The 26,732-nt window shown below is 40.9% G+C and overlaps 2 protein-coding genes across 4 annotated transcripts in view; one reads left to right on the top strand and one right to left on the bottom strand.

Annotated features, from left to right (window-relative positions):
• The window catches only part of ATXN7L1 (ataxin 7 like 1), a 120,490-nt gene extending 107,656 nt beyond the window's left edge, over positions 1–12,834 (bottom strand). For 2 of the 3 annotated variants that reach the window (XM_074869955.1, XM_074869956.1), the window contains exons 1-2: positions 12,575–12,833; positions 11,923–11,991 (exon numbers count right to left, since the gene is read on the bottom strand). In XM_074869955.1, the coding sequence (XP_074726056.1) occupies positions 11,923–11,991; positions 12,575–12,689 (184 nt within the window). In that variant the 5' untranslated portion in view covers positions 12,690–12,833. Of the gene's footprint in view, positions 1–11,922; positions 11,992–12,574 lie in introns of all 3 variants that reach the window. The other variant, XM_074869957.1, reaches the window with a different exon arrangement.
• A 43-nt stretch (positions 12,835–12,877) lies between these two features.
• CDHR3 (cadherin related family member 3) overlaps positions 12,878–26,732 on the top strand; it is a 64,360-nt gene continuing 50,505 nt past the window's right edge. The window contains exon 1 of the mRNA XM_074869465.1: positions 12,878–13,145. Within this exon, the coding sequence (XP_074725566.1) occupies positions 12,878–13,145 (268 nt within the window). The remainder of the gene's footprint in view (positions 13,146–26,732) is intronic.

Consider the following 26,732-nt stretch of genomic DNA (forward strand, 5'->3'; position numbering starts at 1 on the left):
CCTCCACATCAACAAATTATTCTCAACGTCCTTCAAATTCCTCCTTAAAATAGCTGCCTGCATGAAATTTTTCAACATTCATAGACTGATTTTCGTCTTCACAACATACACTGCTTATGGCTTTGTCTGAAGTGCATTGTAAGCTCTCTGAAATATAGACCATATCTTGCTGTTTTTTAAAGCTACCACTTTTATACATGTTACACCATTTGAACACATATGTTACACATCTCTTTAGAACGTTTCCAAACAAATACTTAATAAGGAATTAAAAAAACTCAAACTAAGCCACAGAAACTCGCACTCAGGATAAACTCTTACCTTCCAGGAAAAAAATAAAGGAAAACAAACAGGGAGAATAGTGGCAGGTATCTTGAAAAGCTAGAAACAATAATAAATGTTGCAAAATAAAACTTGTAGCACTCCCTCCTTCAGCAATGCAGTCAAGAATAATTTTTTCCAATGAACAAGAAACCCCAAAAATACGTAAAGCTGCATTACCTCTTTCAAAATCTAAATACCTACAAGGCTTGGTAATGTTCACACCCAGTGTGTTTTGAGTTATGAGAGTAGCTGAAGAAAACTTACACCAAGCACAGAATATACAAAGACTCTATTAAAAGCGCTATAAACACAGCGCACCATAATTTCAAGAGCTGAAACATTTTTTTCTCCCGTTTCTCCTTACATTTTTCCATTGCCATGCATTGAGTTTCTTAGTATATTTGCCCAAGGTTCTCCAAGTCTTCTAAAAGGCCAAAAATGAAACAAAAGCAAGAATACAGATTAGAATCACAAAACTTGATGACAGTGCACAAAAAACCCTGAGAGACCCTGAAGAGAAAATCTGAAGACTTTGTTTCTTCTCTTTTTTTCTCAGTAACTCTGCAAGAGAACACGTATATAAGCTGCTGGGATGACTGAACATTGATAACATACAGGGACAGGTAGAAAGTTGCTTGGGAAAGGCAGGCAAGCTAATGGATAAAACCATCCAAGTCAAAGGGTCAGCTCAATCCTCTGTGCGCAAGCGAACAACTCTTTCCCACAGCATTCTCCTCTTCCCGTCTCTTCCCTTGCACAGATGTTTAGATCTACTAAAAATATGTGAAAACGTGAGATTAACACTGAGGATCCTGCATCATGAATGACAGCCATTCCATATAACACCTCAAAAATCATTAAGTCCTGCTTTCTCAGGAAAAAAAAAGAAAAGGTGCTATATCATAAAACATGCCTGCCTGTAGCATGTAGACAGCAACAAGCTTTCTTTTCCCTGCAAGACAAGCAAAAGCCATACAACCAAGTGCAGCACTGCGCCCAAGCTCTGATGATACACACTGCGCAGTAGGACATCAGGCAGGCCCAGTCCATGACAAAGTAATCCTACGGCCTTATCTCAGCTCTGGAAGCAGGAAGCACTAGTCAGTATCAGTATGGGATAGATCATGTAGACATATTATCTACTTATGATGCACTGCGAAGAACATAACTACTAAGCTAGAAACCAGCAAGCAAACTACTTTCATGCCCATCACACGAAGCAATAGATATGATCAGTCACCAAAGCATAGAAGCCTTCTGCTGTCACACCCATGGTCTACACACTCTTCTCTCTCCTCGGAAAAAAGGCAATATTCTTTGGATTTCTCCAAAATGCTGCTCTTCTTCAAGGCTTTGAACTTTCTCAAAGGCACATTACGGATTCAAGCATGGGGTTGTCACAGAGCACAAACTGCCAGCAGTCTTCTCTCCAGTCATCTCCAAAAGAATCTTTCATCCGAGAACGTGACTCAAAGGCTGACCTGGCATCCATACTGAATGGCATCCATTTACTCTCTCAGCACTGCTCATTATTCCCATCCCATTATTTCTGATATCCAGGACTCCACCCTCTTTCACACTGACACAATATTTTTTTGTTTCCACCCTTAATGGTTTTTGGTTTGCTTCTCCTTCCCACAATTAGGTCCAACTCCACCAGTCCTGAACCCATGCTCATCTTAGATATCCATTTCCTTTGCTTTATTCTTGCCTGTCCTAGAATTTGCAGTAGAAAATGAAACCAGTCTGGAAATGAGGTTATTGCACATTTTCTCTCTCTCTCTCTCCTGCTGCTTACTAAGCTGTGCCATTCCTCCAGTTGAGCTGAACCCACACCTGCAATTTCAGCCTTTTTTCCTCCTACTTTTGACTCACTCCTCAAACCTTTTCTCTTGTATCCATTTCTTTCTCCACAATAGAATGCAAATATTTATCCCAAGAGAAAGCCAGAAAACATAATAATCATTTCATGTTCTCCCTTCCCACTCTTTCTCTTTCTTACAGCTCTCCCTTCTTCCTCGTACCATAGATATGAAACACATCTGTCCCACTCTCCGCTTGCCTCATATCACCCCATGCCTCACATCTCCTTTCTCCTCTTGCTCTAACAGGATACCAGGACAGCCAATCAGTCTTTTATGTTTGGAAATCTACTTCTGACCCCTTGCTTCTGTAACTACACGACTTCTCTTTCTATCCCTCTTTTACCACTAAGCTCATAATGAACTGATTGATAACAAATTACACTTTTGTCTCTAACTTCAGCCTGAACTCCCTTCAGCGGTGCTTTGCGCTATCCTGAAACTATTTTCACTAGAATGTCTAAAAACCTTTTACTATTGCAACATCAAAGTTAATAATTTTCATCATCCGTAACTCTTGTGTGTTCTTCATAAAAATTAAAGGCACTTCTCCTTTTGAAGCATTCATTCTCCTTTTCTGACTTCCATGACTCAAGCCTCTCCTGCTTCCTTTCCTCCCTTTACCAACCCCTTCACAGGTCACTGGGAGGCTCCTTATTCCTCTTTTGTCTTCTAGTAGGGCTCCACCGAGCTACATCTTTTGCCCCTTTCCTTATGTCTGGGAATTTCACCCACAAACTCAGCTCCTAAGGAGACAGGTCTCAAACACAGCAGATTTATGTCTAAACAAAAAAATCTCAGTCTATCTTTCTGACACCTCTTGTCACTGAGTAGCTGTCAGCTTCAGCTCAATGCAGCTAGAACAGAACTTAGATCTCACCTTTCCCACCCTCTTTCTTCCACCTCCTCTCTTGATTACTGTGGACAGCATTATCATCTTGCCCATCATTCAGATCTGAAATACTATGTCATCTTTGACAATGACTTCTCTCTTGATCTGTTCATTCAGGCTGTGTCTGTATCTAAATTATTCTTCCCGTCTTGCATCCATAGGACAAAGCCTTCTCTAAACATCTTCAGAGCTAAAGGTTTCTCTGGGTCTTCACCTCAGTTACTAAAATTTTCTTCTTTTTTGTCTTGACAAACATTATCCTGCTTGTTCACACTGTTCCAAAAGTTCTTTCTTCTATATGGTTATACTGATCTATCATTATTCTCTCTGCATCCTTCTATGCACAATCCTCCATTCCAACTTTAAACACTGGGAACAACTCATCTTTGCTTTCCAGGCTCCTGTCTTACCTACACTGTAGTGTTCACGTCCTACTTGATGTCACACCATTTACTCACATTTCTAGTTGGCTCATGATGTCAGTATCCACTTACTAAGCTTTTAACAACCAGTCTGTATTTTCATTCAAGCCAGCTTCCACACCTGAGTAAGGATACTTTCCAAGCTCCTGCAAAACTACTTCACTGCCCTCCGAACATCACCTTAAAGCTTTCCTTGCCACAGTTCTTAAGCAAGCCACTTTAGTTTAGGCTAAAGTCTAACATGTATCATGTTGAGCAGTTAAGTGCTTTGGTTCGTCAATATTAAAACTCCTGCTTTGTCATATATTAAAAAATTAGTTGTCTGTAGCACAACAATTGCACAACACACACATGCACACACCCTTCCTCCCTGAGCTGGTACCCTGCACAGCAGCATCTAGTCTCTGATGGGGCTTCTAGGCATTAGGATCATGCAAATAACAATACTGCCTCCCTAATCATGGCAGTAACAGATGAATTACTTATATTCATCCAGATCATTGTCCTCTGGCTGTCTCCATTATCAGCCCCAAACAAACAAGGTTTTGGCTCTGTCAGTGCTTGTTGTGGTGGCGTGGGTCCAACAAACTTTTCAGATTTAAATCATCAGCAGCATCCTGTCTCTATGAGACATAACTAAGAGCAGCTTAAAAAAATAACTGGATACGTGAACTACCACCTGATAGTCTATCCCATCTGGACAATCACAAGTGGCCAGTGTAAATGCCACCTGAGGACAGAATATCTATTAGAGATTCAAAGGTGTACACACATGATGATTTACACTTCTGTACATCTCTGCTTCCATTCCGACCATTTGAGCTCAGAAGAACAACAAGCTGAAATCACCTTATTCTGACACTGGAGAGGTCCAGTCCCATCCTGTTTTGTTTTGCTAGTGAAGACGCTTTTGATCCAAAAGCTTGTCAACAACTGTTACTTATATGATGTTAGCAGTGTTCAATCCAAATACAACTTCAAATTTCTGGTTTCTGCCCACCCCCTATGTCTAGCCCTCTGCAGCAGGAAAAAGAAGGGAAAGCATGACTGGACAGAAAATATCAAACACTGTATACTAGAAAAAAATTACAAACAAAACAAACAAAGAAAAGAGCACAGTGAAGATCACCACACAGAATCAAACCCCATGAACTCTTGCCCTTTGTGAGTCATTCTTACATCTTCATGTTACTTCACCAGCCACCCTTCTGTCTCTTCTGCTGAACACCTGCTCCAAGGGAACGGAAAGGGAAGCAAGCCTAAACCCCTTGTGTACTGCGCACAGCTCTGTCACAATACAACTGCTTCCGTTTTACAGATGATTCAGAAGGGGCCTGGGGATTAAGTGAAACTACACTAGACATACATTGGTACCAGCAGTTGTGCAGAACCTAGAACTTTTGTCTTCAAGTTCTTTGCTACTTCTGGCTGATGCTCTTTCTGATCTGGGAAAACTCTGCTTTTTTGCCAAACACCGCACATTTTATAAACACATGCACACAGAAACCAACAAGCAGGAAGACCAAATAATTCTAAATTCTAATTGCTGTCAAGAACGCAGATAAATAGAAAGATGTGTTGGGCTTAAGGGCTGTATTATTAATATATAAAATATGAAAGGAAATTGCCAAATAATAAACAGAACATTTCAGAAGTAAGGAAGACATTTCTATTTCTATTGAGTACAAGACCAAGAGCAATCAGGAAGCCCACTCCTCCAGCAACACCAGTGGCTTTCAAGCATAACTTTTAATAAGCCATACAAGAAGTTAAGACAAAACCACTCCCTTAAAATCGTCAACATTCAACCTTAGGAAGGGACACAAAAAAGACGAAGAAAGAAATGATGCATGCGATAGTTGGTTTTCCCCTGCCCCACATTGGTCTTAAGTAACTGGATTCCATCTCCAATTTAAGTTGGCTTAGCTGCACAGTACTACGATAAAAAATTGGATCATTTTACCCACCCAGCATCTACTGTTCTCATCCAGCAAGAGAACCATCAAAGACTTCTTGTTATAGACTTGCTGCAAGACCTCTGTCAAACACCCTTACTACATCATGATACCATTCACCACAGGCTTTTTGGCATATAAATTACCTAAAGACACCAGCTTCACCTGGCATCCTGCACCATTAACTTGAATCAGCTTTTTCAAGGACAAGCTGAAGAACTTCTGCACCAAGTTGAACTTGGAAGACAGAAGGATCCAGTAATTTAATCCATGCCCACATAAACTGAAAAGCTTTCTTGCTAGTTAGTCAAGAATTACTCTTAACAACAAGTTGTCACGGCACTCATATATCCTTATGGTGAAGTTAACTCTAAGAAATACTCATATTGACATACTATTTTTACTGAAGGTGATCTTTCTTAGTAATGCATGTAGTGTTATAAATCTAAACTTTCACTGGCCTAACAGAAACTTATGCGTTCTGCCTACAGGACTCCTGTGATCCACAACTTAACAAAATGTGATGTGAAACATGTTTTATATAGGATTTTCCACTACTTCCATCTCATGCACCTCAGCCTCAGTTAAACGGCTAACATTTTTTGTCCCAAAGGTAAACCAGAACCTGATCATGTCCTAATTTTTAATTAACTAGGAACAAAAAGCCCATTTCAGGGAAATTACTCCATTTCACAGTGGAAATGGTTCAGCTCTTGTGTAGTCTTTTTTTGTACATGAAAACCTGTATTTCATCTATAAACTATTAACCACATGCAGAGACAGATCAACAAGAAAACACACACATGTTTTTATATCTGAATCAAAATTAGATACAAAAACTCATTTCACTTTCTGTGGTGACAACAAGGCTTGGGATACACTCTAGTAAACATGTAATTTCCCTCTTTCTCAAGTCCAGTTATAAATTACAACAAGTAGAAGGAACATCAGGCACAGATCTTTATTGACAGGGCTGTCGGTTGACAGAAAAATCACACATGGTTTCCCCCTCAGTGATCAAAAGAGGTACCTTAAATTACAGGAGATCTAACCTCTTCAGAATAACTGTTGCACAAATACTGGGAGAAATACTACCTGAACTCCATCAAGATATGTGCCACCTAACAAAACCAGAATTTTTAAAGAAGTCATTTATAGAACAACAGTTTTAGATAAATATTCAAAAACATCAAAATCCTGATTCAAGACACAGAATGTCTGATCAGAGCGCCTTACCATTACTCCACTCTTTTTATCCAGTGTGTGGGTTGATGAACTAAAGGACAGGTTTCAGAAAATAACTATGTAACTATGAGGATAAACTACAATTCTGACTAAATTTCTGGGCACTATCATACATAATGTTTCATTCTTCCTCTGTCACCATTCCTTGAGATACATTAAATGAGGTGACAGCCACAACCAGGAGCCACGCCACCCCCCTGCAGAAGCTGTCCATGGGAAAAAAAAAAAAAAAAAAAAAAAATCAAGAGTCAGATATATACCAAACTGATCATGCATTTAAACACCAGAATGCACACCAGAATTCAATCCCACTGACATTTCTCATTCTAAAGAAAACCCCCATGGGGACCTTTGCTTACTATTCTTATTCCCAGCATAAAGGTAAAATTGGTAAGAAAAAGTTTCTCCTGTCAACAGCCACAGTGTGGTAACCTGCTAATTCTCAGTTCTTTCACTCATCAAGCTCCACCTGAATATTACATCTGTTTAAGAACCAGTATCTCTGGAAGACCTTATTAGTTTAGAGGGAAGCAAAAGGAAATCATACAACACTCACCCCTCTCTTTCGCCCACTGCAAAACCAAAACCAAAACCCACCCCAACCCCAAATCACCAGCTATGGTGGTCCAAATTCAACAACCTCACCTCTTTCTTTTGGGGTATGTGTTTAAAACTGTTATAATTTTCCTTCTCTCTCAGCCCTTTCCAACATTCCCTACCACCACAAAAAGGTGAAAGATGAAAGCAGCTAAGGAAAAACAAGAATGTTTTATTCTTAGTTTTTTGTTTGATGTTTTTAAAGGACATAAACAGCACCACTGGCAAAACACTAGTAAAAAAAAAAAAAATAATTTAAAAAAAGATCAACTCCAATCCCTACGCTTACATTAACCAGCTGGTTTTGTCTTGTGTTCTTTCACAATCTCCTCCAATTTTAGTTCCCTTCCTCTTGCTTTTCATAAAGTACAATGTTGTATGCTACGTCTTTTTTCCTACAAAAGTGTTTCCTACCATTGCCCAGCCTCCTTAACTTCTTATTTTTCCATGAAGAATGATAAAATCATCAAGATATTTTTCTTAAGAATAAAAAAATACTGAAAGCAAAACTAATCAGTATCCCTTTAATTTTTTCTGATGTTGCCAAAAGACTAATCAAAAAGCTCACCATCAGATATTTATGTGGGAAGTCAAAATAGGAAAAACATATTGTAAACAGCTATTCAATATATTTAAAACTCCAGTTTGCATGTGTAATTGTCAAGTAAAAGGGTCAAGTATGGGGCTGTGCAATAATGATAGAATATCTCTACTTTTCACACATCAGAAAAACAGAATAGAATTTTTTACGTAACATACTTAATGTTAAACAATTATGAGTCAGTATGGTTAGCAAAAAGAATATCTAAGACAAAACACACACATCATCAGATTGAAACCTCAATAATACAAATCCACTGAACTGAGAAACTGAAGTTGACTATGACACCAAGTACCCAGATATAGATCTAAATCCCATAGGTCATATTTAACCCTACTGTAGTACACGAAGATACACAGGATATCTTTTGCTCCTTTACAGCCTGTGCCTACCTAGAAACACAGCACTTACTGCTTGCACATTTACTAAACTGATTATTAATAAGAGTTCTGTATGTAACACCAAAAAAAAAAATCAAATCACATTCTTCTATTATTTTCTTAAATATTGTATAAAGCAAAACATATGCCTCCAAAATTAATCTAAAATCAGTTACAGTTCCTGTGACTTTTTATAGGACACAAATTGTCAAATAAATATAGACTCCTTTTACTATGCATGCTATCTATAAGAAAATCTTCAATTCTTCAAATAAGCCATTCAACTTTCTAAAATTCAATAAAAATTCAAAACACTGCTCCAATTCTGATAACCCCTCTTTTAGCTAAGCTGGTTGGTTGATAGCGATTTCTCAGATAAGTTACACAATAATGTTTCTGTTTCTTGATTAGATAAGCAGATAAGTTGGTTTTTTTTTCTGGCACATTTATGCATAAAATTTTTCATTTTCTGTGAACACTTGCAACTTCATAATCCCCTCTCCACAAATCTACATGCCAGTAAAAGTCAACCACGGACATACTGCATTTGCTAAAGGAAAACATAAAGTAAGTATTAGCATGCAAAAAGCAATTCCATCTACAAAACTGAACAAACGTTCAGGAAACTTCTCTCCCTCTGTGCTGCCTACAAAGACACTGTAGAATAAAGGAAAGCACTGAGCAATATTTCTACGGCTTTACTTCTGCCCTAAAGAGGGGCACAGGGGGCACGTGGCCTTGGTGCATCTCTTGCATTACAGAAATGAACAGCATAGCCAGACTGTGACCCCTTTGCCCAGGGATGTGCTGAGAAGTATCAAGCACTTTGGTAGGTGGAGATTTGGCAGTATTTCTCCCCATCACCACTGGGGAACGCTGCCTCACAGGTTCCCGCCTGGGTCAACAGGAGGAGGAAGAGCAGCCCATCACCCTGAACACATATAGTACACAACCAGAAAGGAGGCAGCAATACAGGGATGAAGCTAGCTGGAAGCACTTTTTGACATCTGACATTAATTTTTTTCTGCAAAACCAAAGTAAAACACCGTGTCATAGTCTGGAGGAGACCACTGTCTTCCCACCCCTTCCACCCAACATGTTCTCCACACACAGTTTCACTAGTCTAAAAAGGCTCCTTGCTTAACTGCTTACAAGGGAACGGCCACCTAAATCTGGTCATATTGACTAAAGTTGACAAAACGCAGACAAATATTACAAGAAGTAAATGCAGTGAGATCAGATTTAACACTATCTTTATCAAGCAGGACAGTAATTTTTGATACTTGAAGTCCTGTCTGTCCATCATCCCCTGGTTATCTCATACAAGTAAAATCTGATTTTTCCAAGACACTGCTTACCATCTCCTGGCACCACAAAGGCTGTGAAGAAGCCCTACTCAAATAGATAAGATTGCAAAGAAAAATGAGTTGGGTTTGGTATTAAGACCTTCCATGACCACAACCCTTGTCTATGAACAAAGCAGACAAAAAAGTCAATGTCACACAACAGATGTGTGCAAGATCAGAATAAGAGCACAAGTGTTTCTGCAAGTACATGAGCAATGTTTTCTGCAGACCAATCTAACTCTTAAAATTTTTCGCCACTTTTATTAATAAGTGGGGATTAATAAGAGGCTCAAGGAAGATTTATAGCGGGTATTCAGCCACGCAGATGGGTGTGGTGAAAACACCAATATTGACAGACTGTTTAAGTGAATACAGTAGAAATATTTCAACAAATACTAATTTATTCAAACTTCGTGAAAGTTCTAAGTGATCGAAAGCAAATTAATACTTGGAAGCAATAAAATTCTTAAAGCTTTTTATTTTCTAAATATAATGATCAGGTTTGTTTTTTTAAACTGTATTCCAATGTAAGTACTATAAAAGCTTATAACTGCTTCACACCTGTCACTATCATAATGTAATGTTAGCAATCACACTACACTTCGTTTGCAAATAATTTTTCTGGATAGCAAGATTACATAGAGCTCCTCTGACAGAGTCTCTAAACCCCCCAAAAAGAAACAAGGAGAAACTAGAGCTGATAATCTAAACTGAATTGTTCTAGGAAACAATTTGCATATTATGTATGACTAAGGAGTAGGGATGCGCTTCAATCTTTATGTTTCAAGTAAGCTTTTAAGAATTTGTGTTCAAGGACTTCTAGGCGCAAAACATTTTATCTCAACAAATTAAGCTCCTTATGAAGGCCAAGCTCCAGTAGCAAGATTTTTATTCCATTACTTTTGAACCAAACATACACTCAACATTACTGACAGACATACAAATAGTTTGAGCCTTGAACCTTTTACCTATAAACATACTAAATGAAAATCCCAGTTGTGCCTCTAACTTATTTTGGGGCTGGCAAAATAGAGAGGATCAGGCACGGAAGAATCAAGACAGGAACATAATCAAGCTTAGCATTCCTATAAAGGCCTTTCAAAAGGGAGGTTTTACGGTATTTAAAATAATATTATTTAACGTGTACTCCATGCAATTTTATAGTTTACCACACAAATCTACGTTACTGATTAATTCACTCTTTTTTCAAGAGCTTCTTCAGAAAAAGTAAGATTCCTTTAAGCTGCCAAGATGCTCAAAATTAAATGCACGTGTAATGTCAACTGTAATATAACGAGAAACTTAACATCATTTCAGAATATCTATTATGACATTACAGGTAATAGCGGGATTTGTCTCAGCATTAGTAAGTCACACTGAAGTTTCACTATGATGGGATCATTCATTCTGAACTGACTTCACAAGAATTACTTCTCATGACAGAAAGGTTGTATATGCATACTGCTTTCTTAACAGAACAGAAACAAACAGAAAGTTACATGAAAATATGTCCCAAATCGTTTCACTAGTTGCATTAGGTGTTACCCCAGCATGATGTTAGCAACCCGCCTCACAAACAAAACGTGTAAATTTGATTTGCCTACCCTCACCACTGAAGTTTCTCCTCTTGCAAATGACAGAACTGTGTCAGGCATGGCACATTAGCAAATACCATTAGCCTGAAATTTGCCTGTTCATACTTATGGTACCAGAAAACCTTACGTCCCAAACGACTCATTATATTTGGTTTTGCATAATATGCATGGCTTAGCCTAACATAGATGTCGGCCACTCAGCTGACTGTAAGTCACACTCAGCAGTGAGAATGAAAGAATAAAATGCGACTTGAGCTGAAGTGCATGAACTCAAAGATCGTAACAGACCATTTCTCTCCGCGAGTGAAAATGTTTTTCACTACAGTCACTAATGATAATATAACATTTAAAGTTGATGCATGGGTTTATATGCTTATCTTCACACAGAAGCAAGTGAAACGTTGCACCAAGGGACGGGGTCCTTGAAAAAAATCCAATATGGCCACTGATGTGTAGTTGTCTTCTGACTTAAAATTGCCTTATCTTTTACCACGTCTGTCAGTCGCACGCATACACCTGTTATACTCATACTTCAAAAGAAGTTGACACAGTGACAGTCATCTGCGTGTATCCAACCCTGAAACACTCTTCACAGCAGAGAGGTCCATATGCTATTAGACTACCCTGTCAAGGCCAAACCACAGTCATTCACAGCCACCAAGAGACAGACAGGTAGAGAGGTGTGCCAGCGCTATCCACTTACCTTCTTTATTAAGCCTCATAACCTCCCTGCTTTTTCCACCCTCCTTTCCAGTCTCTTCTAGATCTACACCTGCAGAAGAGAAGCAGAGTCAGGAAGCGCCGAGGGCCCAGAGGTGTGCATTTATTGTTTGGCGGGGGGTGGGGGGGTGGGGGGGGAGGAGGAGAGGTGAGGAGGTGAGCAGTGTTTCTATTTGCAACAGCAAAAGCACAATGGTCGGAGCATCTGCCAGGGAGCGGAACCGCCGGACCCCCCCGCGGCAGCACCCTCCGGCCCCCCCCCGCAGCATCCTCCGGCCTCTCCGCGCCGCGCATCCTCCCCCTCGCCCCCTTCCCCCACCGCGGCGCCGGCCCAGCGGCGGAGCCAGCGCCGCGGGGCAGCGGCACGGCACGGCACGGCACGGCGCGGCGCGGCGCGGCACGGCACGGCACGGCACGGCACGGCGTGCGCCAGCGCCTCCCGCACACATGGCACCGGGGGCTCGGCGCGTCAGCTGAGCGCCCGGGGGGGCGGCACCTCCCGCCGCGCGGCGCGGCCCCGGAGGGGGGGTGGGGGGGCGGCCCGGCCGGGCCCCCGGCCCCTGGCCCCGCCGCCGTGCGTGCGCTCCGGGGGAGGGGAGCGGCGTGCCGAGCCGCGGGCCGGTCCCTGCCCTTACTGTGCGGGGGGGCGGCGCCGTGCGCGTGCGGGGGGGCGGCCTCCCGCACCCAGGCGGCCCAGGGCTGGCCCAGGAACGCCTCGGGACTGGGCACGGGCCGCTCCAGGGCCGCCATGGCGCCGCGCCTGCTCCTGCCTCCTTGTTGCTTTTCCCGTTTCCTTCGGCGGCGGCGGCGGCGAGCGAGCGAGCGAGACACGGGATTCGAGAACGCCGCACGTCATCCTCGGGACGTTCCGCCGCCCACACGGGGGTAGTGTCAGCCCCTGCTCCCTATCAGATCGGGCTCCCCGCCGCCCAGCGCGCATGCCCGCGCCCCCCGCGCCTGCGCGCCGCGCCCCGCGACGCCGCCGGCCGCCGGGCCTGCCGCCCGCCCCGAGGGGGGCGCCGGACCCGCGCCGCCCCCGTGCCGCACCGCACCGCGCGCTGCCCTCCGCGCCGCCGCGTAGCCTCGCGGCCCGGCCCGGCGGAGCGGAACGGAACGGGGCGGGCGGCCGAAGAGCCTCTCCGGGAAGGCAGCCGCCTTCGCTGCGCGCCCCGGGGTTGCGCGCCCCGCGTCTCGCAGCGCCCCGCAGTAAGTCCCTGGGACGCGCTTTCGGTAATTGCGGCACGGCCCCCCGCCCCGGCGCGGCCCGGAGACGGCCCCGGAGTGCGGTGTCGGGGCTCCCCCTCCCCCCGACTTCTTCCAGCTGCGCTCCTGTGGATCACCTATAACCACAACCACAGCCATTTTGTTGTCCAAATACTACCTAATCTGTGTTTGAGTACAGGCTTCATCTGTTTGCAAATGGGTTTTTTCTTGTATTGGTGTTTTAGGCTACGGTACAGGAGCTCTCTGAAGTCACAGGTCCCGCTCCTCAAAAATAATACCGAGGTTTTCATCTCACTATACATAACCGATGGGATGTACATGCTTTCCATTTAATTTTAGGATTGTGTCATTTTTGGTTTATTGCTCCATTGAGGTAAGAGTAGAAAATAACACTACCGTGAAATTTTTTGTCCTCAATATACCCAATTTGGGTAAGGAATTAACTACATAAACCTATTGCTTCAGCTCACACCTATTAAGCCAAACATGAACACCACTGGTGAAGGACTTGGTTTCATTTAAGGAGCCTCACTGGCTCCCCATGCAGCATCTTCCATGCAGCTGTACAGCCCCAGCAGGAGTACTGACCATGGAAGTTTAGGGCTCAACAGACACTTCTTGAAGTGGTGGTGTGGTCCCTTCCCTGTCCTGCCTCTTTCCAGCCACTCATTTAAGACCCTTCATCACCATTCACTTTTTGCTGGCTCAAATCGTTGTGGGACAGCGCTGAAGCAGAGCATGAAGTTAATCTAGACTCAAGAAAAAAGAATAGTGTTTAGGGCCCGCTCAAGGGTTGGAGCAGTGGCCAGAGGGGCAGGATGGGAGTTGCTGAAGTCAGCACTGCCGCCTGCAGAAAGGTACAGGGTACTAGTCTACCATGGATTGAAGCAAATTTCTTACAGTTTCATTAAGACTAGGCTCTTTACAGTGCTAAAATGGATAAACGTTTGGGCCAGAGGATCACAGAATCATTCAGGTTGGAAAAGACCCTTGGGATCATCAAGTCCAACCATCAGCCCTACTCTACAAAGTTCTCCCCTACACCATGTCCCCCAGCATCTCATCTAAACGACCCTTAAACACATTCAGGGATGGTGACTCCACCACCTCCCTGGACAGCTTATTCCACTGTCTGACCACTCTTTCTGTGAAATTTTTTTTCCTAATGTCCAGTCTGAACCTCTCCTGTTGCAGTTTAAAGCCATTCCCTCTTGTTCTATCGCTAATTACCTGTGAGAAGAGACCAGCACCAACCTCTCTGCAATGTCCTTTCAGGTAGTTGTAGAGAGTGATGAGGTCTCCCCTTAGCCTTCTCTTCTTCAAACTAAACAGTCCCAAACAGGACAAACACCCTTTGCGTTATATACACTGTCAATAGATGCAGTATTACATACAGACAGCATTCACACTCCACCTCTTCCAAAAAGTAACTGGAACACAGAAGTTCCATCCTTAATACCTGGAGGCAAGTCTTTCACACTGTATGGCCTGGACAGAGTGCCTCCAGTCATGTAACGCTAGCTACAAGAAACTACAGGAACACAGTTAAAAAAATCAAAGGAAGCTCACCAAAGTATGCCTCAAAAGAGACCCAGTCAATTGCAGCACGCTTATTAGCAACCAACATGAAGCAGCCATAGGATCCATGGCCTTAGATATATCATAGACGGAATTTCCAGAAGCAGGAAGGGTAGTCGTATAATACAAAGCCCTGACAAGACCTATTCTGGAATATTGAGTACAGTTCCAGGCACCAGTTTAAATTGATCTTCCTACAAAAAAGTGTGGAAAGAGTTAACAGAATGATCAGAGGAATTAAGAGTCATCATATGAGAAGAGCTTGATTTAGTCTAGGAAAATTTGGCTGGGAATGGATATGATTGATGTTTTTAATTATAAGGAGACATAATCATCAATGAAGAAGAAAAAATAAAGAATAGACATAAACTGCTTATGTTGAGGTTGAAAACCCTGCTCACTACACATAAAACTCTCTGGTCAGGAATAGCAAGATGGAATTCCTTAGGAGGAATGATAAATGACATGAAGTTAATAGTCTACCGTGTTTGGCACTTGTGCTCAAATTCACTGCAAGGTAGTTGAGCAAAAGTCTTTGACAGTGGCCAAATAGTCTCATAATTAAAGTTACACTGCACAGTTTATACCATAACACTTCTGTGATTATCCAAGACATGTATCTGGGGAGAAGATAGAAAAGAAAGGCATGTGAGCACCCAGGAAATCCCCAGCAATGAAAACCGGCATAAGATTTCAGGGAAGTACGTATGGCCAAACATCTAACTAATATTAAACACTGCCACAGGATACACAAGCAATAAAGCAATTCCTAACCACACAACTGAGAAAAAAGGGGAGGGGGAAACTATTTAATACAAGCTGCCACAAACCAAGCAAAAAAAAAGTGAAGAAACTTTCCAACTTCAACACATGGCACTAATCTACATGCTGCTTACCATGACACACTGCAGAACTACAGTCTAGGCTCTTAACAGAAACAGACCATATGAAGGAAAATTAGCATAAAATCAAAGATGCAAGATGTACCAATTCCTTCCTAAAAAGAAACAATCCAGTGACTTACAGTTTGAGAGAAAGGTTTCCAAAGACCTCCCAAAGGAATTCTTCCTCCTCCCTACCATATGTATTCTAGAACAACATTATCATTAAACAAATGGTTCCACAATCATCAGAACAGATATGCCCGACTTTCCAATGATCAGCATCTTTTGTTTGAAAAATGCAAGTTCTGCTGTGATTACATCTATGCTACCTCTATGATCTGCACCAAGGAATGAACCCCATCCCCGAGCAAGCTGTAGATCAGTTTATCTCCATTGGCTTGTAGGGTGCAAGTCCTGACGCTGCAGAAAAGTAGCCTCTGTTCTGCACCAGGATTCCTCCTCAAGAACACTGCTGATTTCACTGCAGATTGGAGCCAAATGAAAGTAGTGTATGTAGCATGGACAACTGTGCGTTATGCTCTAGAGCCCTATAGAGAAATAGGAAGAGAGCCAGTCTGACATAGTTTTTCCATGGTTGTGAATATATGTAGTTCCTCTCTCGTGAATGTGAACTCGGGCTGCAGCTTTACCATAGCAAGGGTATTCAGATGGTTTCTTCTTCCCATTTCCTGGCATCTGCTTTTGCAACATTTGTAGAAAGACAATTCTATTTAAGGCTTTAACTCCTCTTTCAAATCTGTTTTTATTAATCAATGGATCCAAAAGTTATGAGTGGAGAGGGAAAAAGGGAGGGAAAGGCCCAAACATGGTCACAGAAGACTTATTTCCACAGGAAATAAGTGAAAAAACTGCACATGAAAGTGCGGATTTAACATCCTCTTTCTTTTCCACCTGCTCACCAATACAGAAATTTAATTCTTCTATGACCTTGAACAAGTCACTCTGCCATAGAAAAATAATTAAGTCAGTCAGGAAAGGTACTTCTTTCCCTCCCCCGTCCCTGTGGATCTTGTTTTAGTTCAACTGCCAAGTAGAGGCTTCATTTTACTATGTGGTTTTCAGAATTTAATATAATGCAGCGTTGATCTTGGTTGCAGCTTCTAAATACTACAGTGATCCAATCATAACATGGAATTAAAAAAGTAAACTATAAGCAAATTAAGGCCTTTAATTAATAAGCAGCAAAATACGGATGAAACCTTAACTCTAATCTTTTTAATCCATATATCATTGGTCTTTTAATAAGATGATCTCCAAATGCAAGCTTTCCACTAAGTAACCAGGAGATAAAAATCGCATGTTCCTATATCTACTTACTAGAATTATAGTTAAAGACTTGGGCTTTATAAAAGCAGAGGGGAAGTTACATTTAGAAGAGATCCAAAGCTCTGTATCAATCTTTGGCTTATGTGGAGATCAATCCAACATTTATATAAGTTTCAGGATCTAAATGTTAAGAGATAACAAACTTAAACAGCACTTCTCATGTGGCTATTGGGAACATCATATGTCGTCATCATGTACAAATAAATAATGATGTGATTCCATTTCAACTCCACTGTCATACACTGAGAAAACATGAGTTTGATGAAGGTGTCTGTTAGTCACAACAATTTGTGACCCTCTGCTTTAAATCATGTATACCTGAAATACATGCACCAGATGGCTTTAAACTGCCTACAAAAGTATTACAAAAAAACAGCTGTATAAGGCTTCAGTATCATAACAAGATTATAAACATATGATGTTCTTGCGACAAAGTCATTATGATTTAAGCAGTTTGGCAAGAGATTCATTAGTACTTCTCAGGATCCTACTTTGCAATGGATTTACCACAATAGTGGTTTTATCTTATACAACAGAAATTATTACGTAGCAGACACTTTTATGAACCCAGGTATCTACTTTGGTGGGAATGGAACAGTAAATGAATCACAAGATTTTCTTAAAGAGAGTCAGTGATGGAGTTTGCATAAGAAAAGCACCAGCAAACTAGCTGGCTCTCAGTCACAGAAGTACAGAAACTTCAATCCTCCTCCAGGATTTTGAGAAGTGTTAAACTAATTTATATGTTGACTAGTGTGCAAATGATTTTTATAGTGGATTTTTACACCCTTACTAATTTTAACCTGTAGATTATCTATCTGTAGTCTCTCTTTCCACAGTGGATGAGTGAAGTTTCTATTTAATGCTACAGCTGCACCTCAGGGGAAAAGATACCAGACAAGTTTGTATTGACAAGGTGCAAAACCCACTGGGTAGTCCTGCCTTTCTCTGGCAAAACTGATTCTGAAACTTTTTTTTTTTAATACAGTGTAGCATCCTAGTCTGCTATGTGATAATGAGAGTAGCTAAATTCATTAAACAAAACAGATACTTTAGAAGTCCTATATCTAGGTTTCTGCAAAAAGATGCATACAGGATGGCCATTAAAAGAAATCAGCATTTAGCAAGTCAAATAAAAGCCACTATGAGCCAGTCTCACTAGAGCCACTCTGGCCAGAAGTTCAGTCCCTGTACTATTTCTGATCTCTTCGTAATTTCAGAAGGTGTCTCAAACACCATGTGAGTGCCATCATAGAAGACTTGAGCTAGAAAACTGTATTAAATAGACAGTTATAGCAGAGAAATCTATTTTAATGTCCTCTGAAGTAACATAAGAAAAAAAAAATCTAAATTAAGCTTTTGGTTCCATCTTAGCCAAAGAAGCCAGCACTTAAAAAAGAAACAGTCAGAAAAATGGAGAACTGAAAAAGAAATTCTAAGTGAGATACTCGTGTATCCCAACAAAAACATATTTCTCAAACAAGTGTTGCAAATTGCTTCACCCAAAACAAAACAATGCTTGAAACACTACAGCAGCACTAATCAGATGAAACAGAAAATCTAAAGAGAGGTATACTGCACAGATCTATGAAGAGAAAATGCACAATAAGATAACTTATTACAGTGAACTCTGGAAAATTTAGAGAAAAAATGCTAGCAAAAAAAGGCCATGAACTAGAGGTGGAAATTAACAGTTACTACACTTTCCAAACCCAAGAGTTATACAAGCACTGTGAAAAAATAAATTGCTCGTCCTTCAGTTCCAGTGTCTAAATGCTTGTTCTAAACAATTTTGCTTAGGTATTGGTTATAGTCTAAATGCATTAACATAGCACTGTACTACAGCTAATTTATCATGCTTTTCAAGAGGATAATGTATCTTATCTACTGTATTACCATAGCTGGAGTGTTTTGGATACCAAAGCTAGTAATGGTAACTATCAGTGTATCATAGGACTGCTTTGTACAGTGCAGACATGCATCTTCACTGGACACAGGGACCTACCAATTGCTTGTAAGAAGCAAAGCGGTTTCATTTTTTTCTGCAGCAGTTTCAAGTTTCAGCCAGGAGTCTCTGAGAGTTCAGTTCAGACCTATCTTCCTTTCCAATATTTTCTCTCCCTCAAGAACATTCCCCATGTCCTGGCCTCCACCAAACACCTGAACATCCAGTCTCAGCAATATGGTACAACCTGTATGAAACATGGATCTCAAACTCACTTCTTAAAACCCCTTCCCAAGGTCCCTGGTCTAACACTTCATCAGGTGGACCTACAGCAAGAAACTGAGGATTGGACCAGATCAGGGGACTTCATTCACTACAGAAGACTGAGGGGTAGATTCTTAACAGTGTGGCTATTTGGGAAGATGGGAGACACAAATGACAGGTCAAAGAGTACTTGACAGGCTAAAATTCAATTTCCCTGTATTGACAGGTACTCAGGAAAGATCAAAGGGGAATTATTTTAAAACACTGTCAGTACATGTTTCGTACTGCTTCTTAAAATTACTAAGAGTATCTAGCACTGGTGCAGCGAATTACTTGTACTTTACTTATTAAATATTTATCTGTTTTGTTTTATTTGAAACAGTTTGTGGGTAAATAACAGCAATAATAATATTTCTGATGGCCATATCCAGACTCTAGAGGAAGGCTCTTAGCCATTCAGTTGGGACAGAAAAGAAGAAACTTGTAGGAGTTCCCTGCATTTTTGAAAGACACGACAAAGTTCTTTAGATTTTGAGATATAAAACCACTTCAGGATGGAGAAAGTTACCTTGTGTCAGTATTAAGTCTGCATCCAAACATCATGCTATGTTCCTAAGCTTTGCTCTCTCACAATGCCCGTGTGAATAACGAAAACCACAAAACATGGGTCCCCAAAGATCTTCACACATTTCTCATGAGGTAGGCATAGAAATATACTTTCATTAAAAATTAAGTTTGCCTTGCTGAATAATGTATATTATAACTTTCCATTCACCAGCCATGTTTGCATGTGTTGGCAGCACACAACAGCAACTTACTCTGTCTCCCTTACTGCATCATAATCAATTTTCTTCTGTTCCTCTTCAACATTGATGCCATATTTCTCCTGTTTGTATCCCTCTTTCCCCCAAACAGTTCCCTTTTCTGAATTTTGTTTCCTCTTTTCTATCACTTTTATTCTAACCTTGCAGGGTGGGTTTTCATCTCCCACCAGGTCACTCTGCTGAAGCACCATCTTGGGGCCTTTTTGCTCCCAGTTGCTCTCTCACCACCCTCCCACTTGGGCCCAGCTGCCTCACCAAGCACTACCATGTCTTTTAATATGCCCTGCCTTGCTTTTTATCCCCTGTTTTGCAGTTAGGAGCCTCTCCTCTCCCCTGCCTCCCTCAGTGGAGGACAGTTCTCTGCCATACATCTCTCCCAGTCCTGAGTCATCTCTCCACCTCCCACAAGTGAGCTGCCTCTCTCCTCACAAGCTGTCTGGAGTTGCCCTCTTCTCCTCTCTAAACACTTCCTCACCTGCTTGGGGGAAGCCCCCTTTCCTTCTCCCCTCCTTTCAGCAGCCAGCTCTCCTCTGCCTCTCCCTGGGAAGCCAGCAGTCCTTTCCAGCCTTGCCCTGCACTTGGCTGGAGGCCCCTTTCCCTCAGCGCAGGGGCCTGCCTCCCCTCCTGCCATTTTCCACCTGCTGGCACACAGGCTGTCCCCCTCTCCCCGCAGCTTGCTGATCCCCACTGTAAATGGGGACTCATCCCTGGCAGGCCTGGGCAGCGTGTGTGAGTGGGCTGAGGGGAGGCACCCCAAGGGCTGCCAGAACAGCAAAATAAAGATTTCAGTCTGGGTAGGCTGTCCCTTGGTGTTTGGAAGTCACTTAAGTTTACTTCAGCCCAGCTCTGAAAGTTTGGGGCTGCCCAGACAAGAGGTTTGAGTGAGGCTCAGACTGCAATGCCTTTGGTGGAGGTCATCTTTCAGCCCTAAATCAGTCGTTAGCAGAGAGGGCTCAGCCTGCTCGCGTGGCTCCCCAAGCCCTTGCTGCTACCAGAAGCCAGCTCCAGTCACACCTTGCTTGAGGTTCTGAAATGTTTTGACAGTTGTTATGGTATGTCCTACTTCCAGCCCATACAGGAAGCAGACATGGTGAAATCACAGAAGAGAGCAAGCCTGTTCATCTTGTATTTCTGGCTGAGGCTGGAAGTGGAGTGCCAGAAATCAATTGTGTCTCATCTATTGTACAGGAAACTCTCTTGTAGCTCTTCGCATCGATGTGCTAACTTTGCAAGGAGCTTTGTCCTAGTAAGATTCCCATCCCAACCTGGAGGAGTCAAAGATGGTATATTCTGATAAGCACTGCAAATTCAGTACTCAGTCCAAATGGATCTCAAAGGCCTTAGCAGGAATTTGAATATAGCGAGTGATGTGCCTAACAAATAAAGGCAACTGAATTAAAAAATAGTTTGATATTTAAGCGTTGGCTTACATGCAATGAGAGGTTGTTTCACAAATGTTTTGATACCATCATGCTTCAAAATGTCTCACAAGCCACCCTACACTTCTGTCATCAAACTTTTCACCAGACATTTTACAAAGGTGGTATGGTTGCAGAGACCAGATGTAGATGGACCTCAGTTATGGTCTCACAGATCTAATGAATTTTTGAATCAAATCCTTCTCTTAATGATACAAATATGTTGTCCTTTGATAGTCTCTTTATTGAAAACCTGTGGTTTGACGATTGTTCCTAAGGCACTATTTCTTTCAAGCAAAGTATAAGCACACAGTAGTCTGGGATTAAATGGAAGAACATAGCTAGTCAAGAAGACAAAAGTTGAGACAGTATTAAAAATATCCCATGTTGCCTATGAAGGGTGCACACTTCTAAAATGCCTGGGAGCTAAGATTGCAACTTCGCAGATTCTGATTAAAAAAATCTTTGTACATCTATGGACATCAAACATTTTAACTGGCTAATAACCTCCAGTGATGCAGCTCTGTGCATTGAATCAAGTATTGTTTTGTAGATACTCAGCATGTGACATCTGGTATACGCAAAAGTTACAAGACTGATGAAAAGTGAACAATACTGGTTTAGGAAAAATAATTAACTAAAAATCGTTACAAAATTTGATTATTTTGTAGTTCAACTTCAGGTACCCGTTTGATGCAAGATTATAGCCAGAACTGGGTGTTGTTTTCCAAATCTTTTATTTCACAGATTAAAAAAAAAAAATCCTTTAAGAGACAGTGGCATCTGTAGATTCCCTCTGTCTGTGTTTAAATCTGCTGCATAATAATAATAATAACAACAACAACAGCATTCAAATTCAAATTCAAACCAGTTACTAAACACAGACTCCTCTTCCTCCTTGTGTGGAATTGGAGTTTTATTCTGAATCTGAGCTCTTACATTTTTACTTGCATTCATATTTACTTTTAAGGACTCTATAATAATCTGATAATACAATGCCTGGTTTCCCTTCTGTGCTAAGAACATTATTTTTCTCTTGGCATTGCAGCTACTAGTGACTTCAAAATACTATTACAATTGTAGCCTGTGATATAGGAAAGCTAACAAAATCAGAATGCTTTGTGTATAGCAGGCTGAAAAATCACATGAAAGATTATCTGTCTAAGCATATTTTGACTGTCAGTAGTCTACGGCAAGAGGTGTCTGCTCTTCTGTTTACAAGAACTTTTTTTCTGTGCCCTCATGCATTATCATAATTGGCACAATTGATACAACTCAGTCAAATCTATTACTAGCATAAGCAGTGGCATTTTATTGAATTATGTGTTCATGTCACAGTAGAGTTGGGCACTTTTAAAAATTTCTAAAGTTGTTATTAACTGATGGAGCAAAACTTATGTCATGCTGTTATAAACAAATACAAATATGAAGTTAGAGATTGTATGTAAACAGAGTGAGTTACAGTGGTGAAAAGACCTAACAACAGTCCCTTGATAAACACAACATTTCATAGTAGTACAATATGAATTCCTTGAAATAGAGAGATGAGTCTGCACTGGAGGGGTTAGAAATAGTCTTGTCTGGAGAACCTACAGGTGCACAGAGCCATAAACATGTCTTCTGGATTTGTAGAGGGAAACCTTGAAGGACATCTCTAGGTCCTGAAAGTGCTCATATGTGGGTGAATTCCTCCATTTATTCAGGGTTTAATAGTTTTGCCTGTGGAAATTTTTACATCATCTGACAAAACCCCCTCAGTCTGTCTTTGTCGATCTGAATCTTAATGTAGCCAACTGTTCAGTTCTCACACTACAGTTGTGGTGTAAGAGTCTAAGAGCATGCTGTGTCAGCCATGGGATTATTGGTCCTAGATTTTGCAAAATTTCCCATACACACTTTTAAAACAACAGCAGATAATTATGAGAGTTGGCAGATACCAGACATAATTGTTTTCAGCAGTTACAATAGATGTTTTAAAAACATTTCCTTATTCAAACCTTTAGTTACTTCAGGGCTGGTGAAATACAACCCTGTTGTCTCCTGCCCTCAGTGTATCCTCTGGGTACAGCAACCAGCAGGACCTCCCTCTTTCTCGCTCCTTCTTGCTCTTCACCTGCCTATCTCACCTTTTAGATCACTGCTCCAGGTAGTTTGCTGGGCTGCCTTTCTAATCTGCTGCCCCTACAGCTATCCAGCCTTTGCAAAGGCTTCAGAAGAATCATATGTCAAAATATCTATTCCATCAAAACAGAACCACATCTGGAAACATGGTTGAACTCATCAGCGTTTTATTTCAAAAAGGAACATGGATAAGAAGTGGTATCAAAATGTCATGTGTTAATATTTAAGGAATGATGATGATGTCATTGTCATTTTACTTTCCTCTTCTCCTGTCCTTCTTTCAAACTTGACCTGACCTGGATTAAACAGTCAGAAATGTTGTCACTGTAACTTGCTTCTCATGCTAAAAGAGCACAAATAGGCTGACCTCAGCACGCAACAGAAATGCTTGGAGTGGCAAAAGGTAAACAGTAGTATACATGTGATCTTGACCGATTAACTTATGCCCATACCCTGCCTGCAGCACAAGTGACCACACATCAAGGAGATGATAGAAGTTTTCCCTTTATTTTCTATCCATTCACTTCCCTACTCTGTTTAGATAAGCAGCAGGAGTCATCTTAACAGTTGTTAGTGAGATAAGATACAGAATCTAATACATCTTCTTGTCCCTCAGAAAAGACTTTTGGTAATTTTGGAATGAATGTCTTATTCTCTTCAGGATACTCTGAATGTAAATTTGGGAAGAGGAATTTATCCAAATAATTATAGCTTAAATGCTGAATTCCAAATATATTTATTTTCTTTGATTTTGTGTTGGCGCACTTAGCATACATGCTTTAAGAGATTTCTTTTTTGTGGTTGCTATGGTAAAAAGCAGTCCCCAGTTCTTTTACTTAAAACCCATGAACTGCAATTAACTGTTTAATGTTGTAACATACAACAGCTCTAGTAACACCTTAACAGCTTTGAGCATGATACTCCATCATCTCAGCAGATGGTGATTTTTGGCATTCTGTGTTTTCAGTTTATTCTTCTCCTTTATAATCCTTGCCATTATATCTTTTGACAAATGCTTCTGGACTAACTTAATTGCAATTTGGTAATACCAAGGCATTCCTTGGATCTTTTTGTATTTCTGTTAAAGAAGACCAATACATGAAAAAAACGTTTGTATGTGTATCCCTGGCAGCAATTATAAAAGCAGATTTTAAAGTACCATAAGAATCTGTTTCTTCTCATCTGTAACCATAAAAATACAGTCTTGAAATACCCTTAGTATATTATAGGAGCCCTACACCTCAACAGAGAAGGAGACATAATTGATTCTTTTGTGAAGAAAGAGCAACCCTGAATGTTTGTCAAGAGTCTGAATTAAATAAGAGTTAGCAAAAAAGGAGTTGCCCTTTATTATTTCTATAGAGCTGGAGACTGAATTCCCCATGAATTCTGCTGATTGTTTTAAAGATTTATGACTCATATAAATCCCTTTCAACATGGAGTTTCAATCATGTTTAGAAAAAAATTGACTTTGTCCAGACATTATCAAGAGCAAGATTATCTGTTGAAATTATTTTCAGCTCTCTCCCTCTTTCTCCCATATAATACATTTGTATTCCATTTGTTGTTGTTGGTTTTTTGTTGTTTTTTTTTCCAATTAGAAATAGATTCTTTGGATTTAAAATCAGGACTGTTCTTCATTTTATTCCTTGAAGGAATTTTATGTATTAAGCAGGCAGGACACTTTAGATGTGTAGTTCTGTAATACAGGACCAAGTAAACTTTTTTTATTGTATTAGCATTTCTTCTTCTTTAGGAAAAGAAAGCAACAGGGAAAAAGGAAAAGAATAGTTTTCCCAGAATCACAACAAGATAATTTTGCAGTTTCAATTTTTAAAATATGAATGTCTCATTCACAGCTATTTCCTGGCTGACTCCAGGTTTCTATGATTATTATTTATTCAGCGCTGATAGTGTGCTTGACATTGTGCAAATATAGAAAGAAATATTCATGTGGACTATCTGCCAGGATTTCCTAGTTGTTAGTGGCAGTGTTAGCCTCTTTAAGCAAAAGCTTGAGGCTGTCTTTAAAACGGAGATGCTTATCCATCCTGCCAACATGCAGCTTCATACATAGGACCGTGGGAAACACTGCTCAAATGCACCCAGCAAGGCTTTGGAAGGATGGACCCAGTGGAGTTTAGTTTAATTAGGACAGCAGCAGTATGTGGTAGCTGTGACTGATCAAACCTTTAAGACCAGTCATGATAATTTCAAAAGCTGGAAATTTTTTAGGGAAAGGTAACTGGGAAGAATCAATCCTCCTGATTTGACATCTAAAGAATCACACAAAGACTATTTGCCTGAATGCTTCATGCTTTTAAAATCCTGTGTCTTCTGTGAAGTCCATGAACCATTTTGTAACTTATTTGTAGGATTTACTGACGGCCCGTGTGCTTAATTCACCTGGACAGTGATGTTGGTGTCCCTCAAGTTGTTGCTGCCATTGGCAGACTGTTTGTTGCCAGACTGACATCTGCCACTGGCTTTGTCAGAAACAGTATCTTCCAAGCAGTAGCAGTGAAGGCTTTTGGCAAGGACTAATTTCTCTGGTTAGTGGCATTTGACCCCCCAAAAAAATCTTAGTCTAAATGAGATGACTTTTTGTCTCTTTGTTAGAAAAGAGTTACCATCTTTGGATTTCCTCTCCAATGGAGCCACAGCAAAGTCATTCTAATAGAGGGATATTTAATGACTGTTTCTTGACTTTATTCATGAAAGAGCAGAAGGTTTGCTGTTTCATAAATGAAGAATATTTTCCTCATGATCACTTAAAAAAATAACAAAACCCCCCAAATCCCACAAAAAACCCAGCTTGCAGTGAGGGAAAAGGTGGAATGAAAATACTTATCCTTGTTTTCTCCCTGGCTAGGATGAGCATTTAATCATCTGGTCTTTTCAGATATCCCAGCAGGATGAATGGATGATGACAGTAAGCTTATCTCTTTGTCTGAGATGGTGATACCACCCATCCAAACTAACGCTCAAAGGCCTTCGTTAGAGCAACACAAGTAATATATAGGAGTCAGTATCAAAAAGCCCCATATCCAGAAATGAGCACATCTGCCACGTATTGTACAGAAGCAGCCAAACCAAAAAACTTGTAGAAAAATGAACAAACCTCTGAGGGATTTGAAAGCTGAAGTCAAATGTATTGAGCTTAGTTCAGAACTGTGAAGAAAGTTAAA

Source organism: Strix uralensis, chromosome 5 (assembly GCF_047716275.1).
Source record: "Strix uralensis isolate ZFMK-TIS-50842 chromosome 5, bStrUra1, whole genome shotgun sequence".
NCBI lineage: Eukaryota > Metazoa > Chordata > Aves > Strigiformes > Strigidae > Strix > Strix uralensis.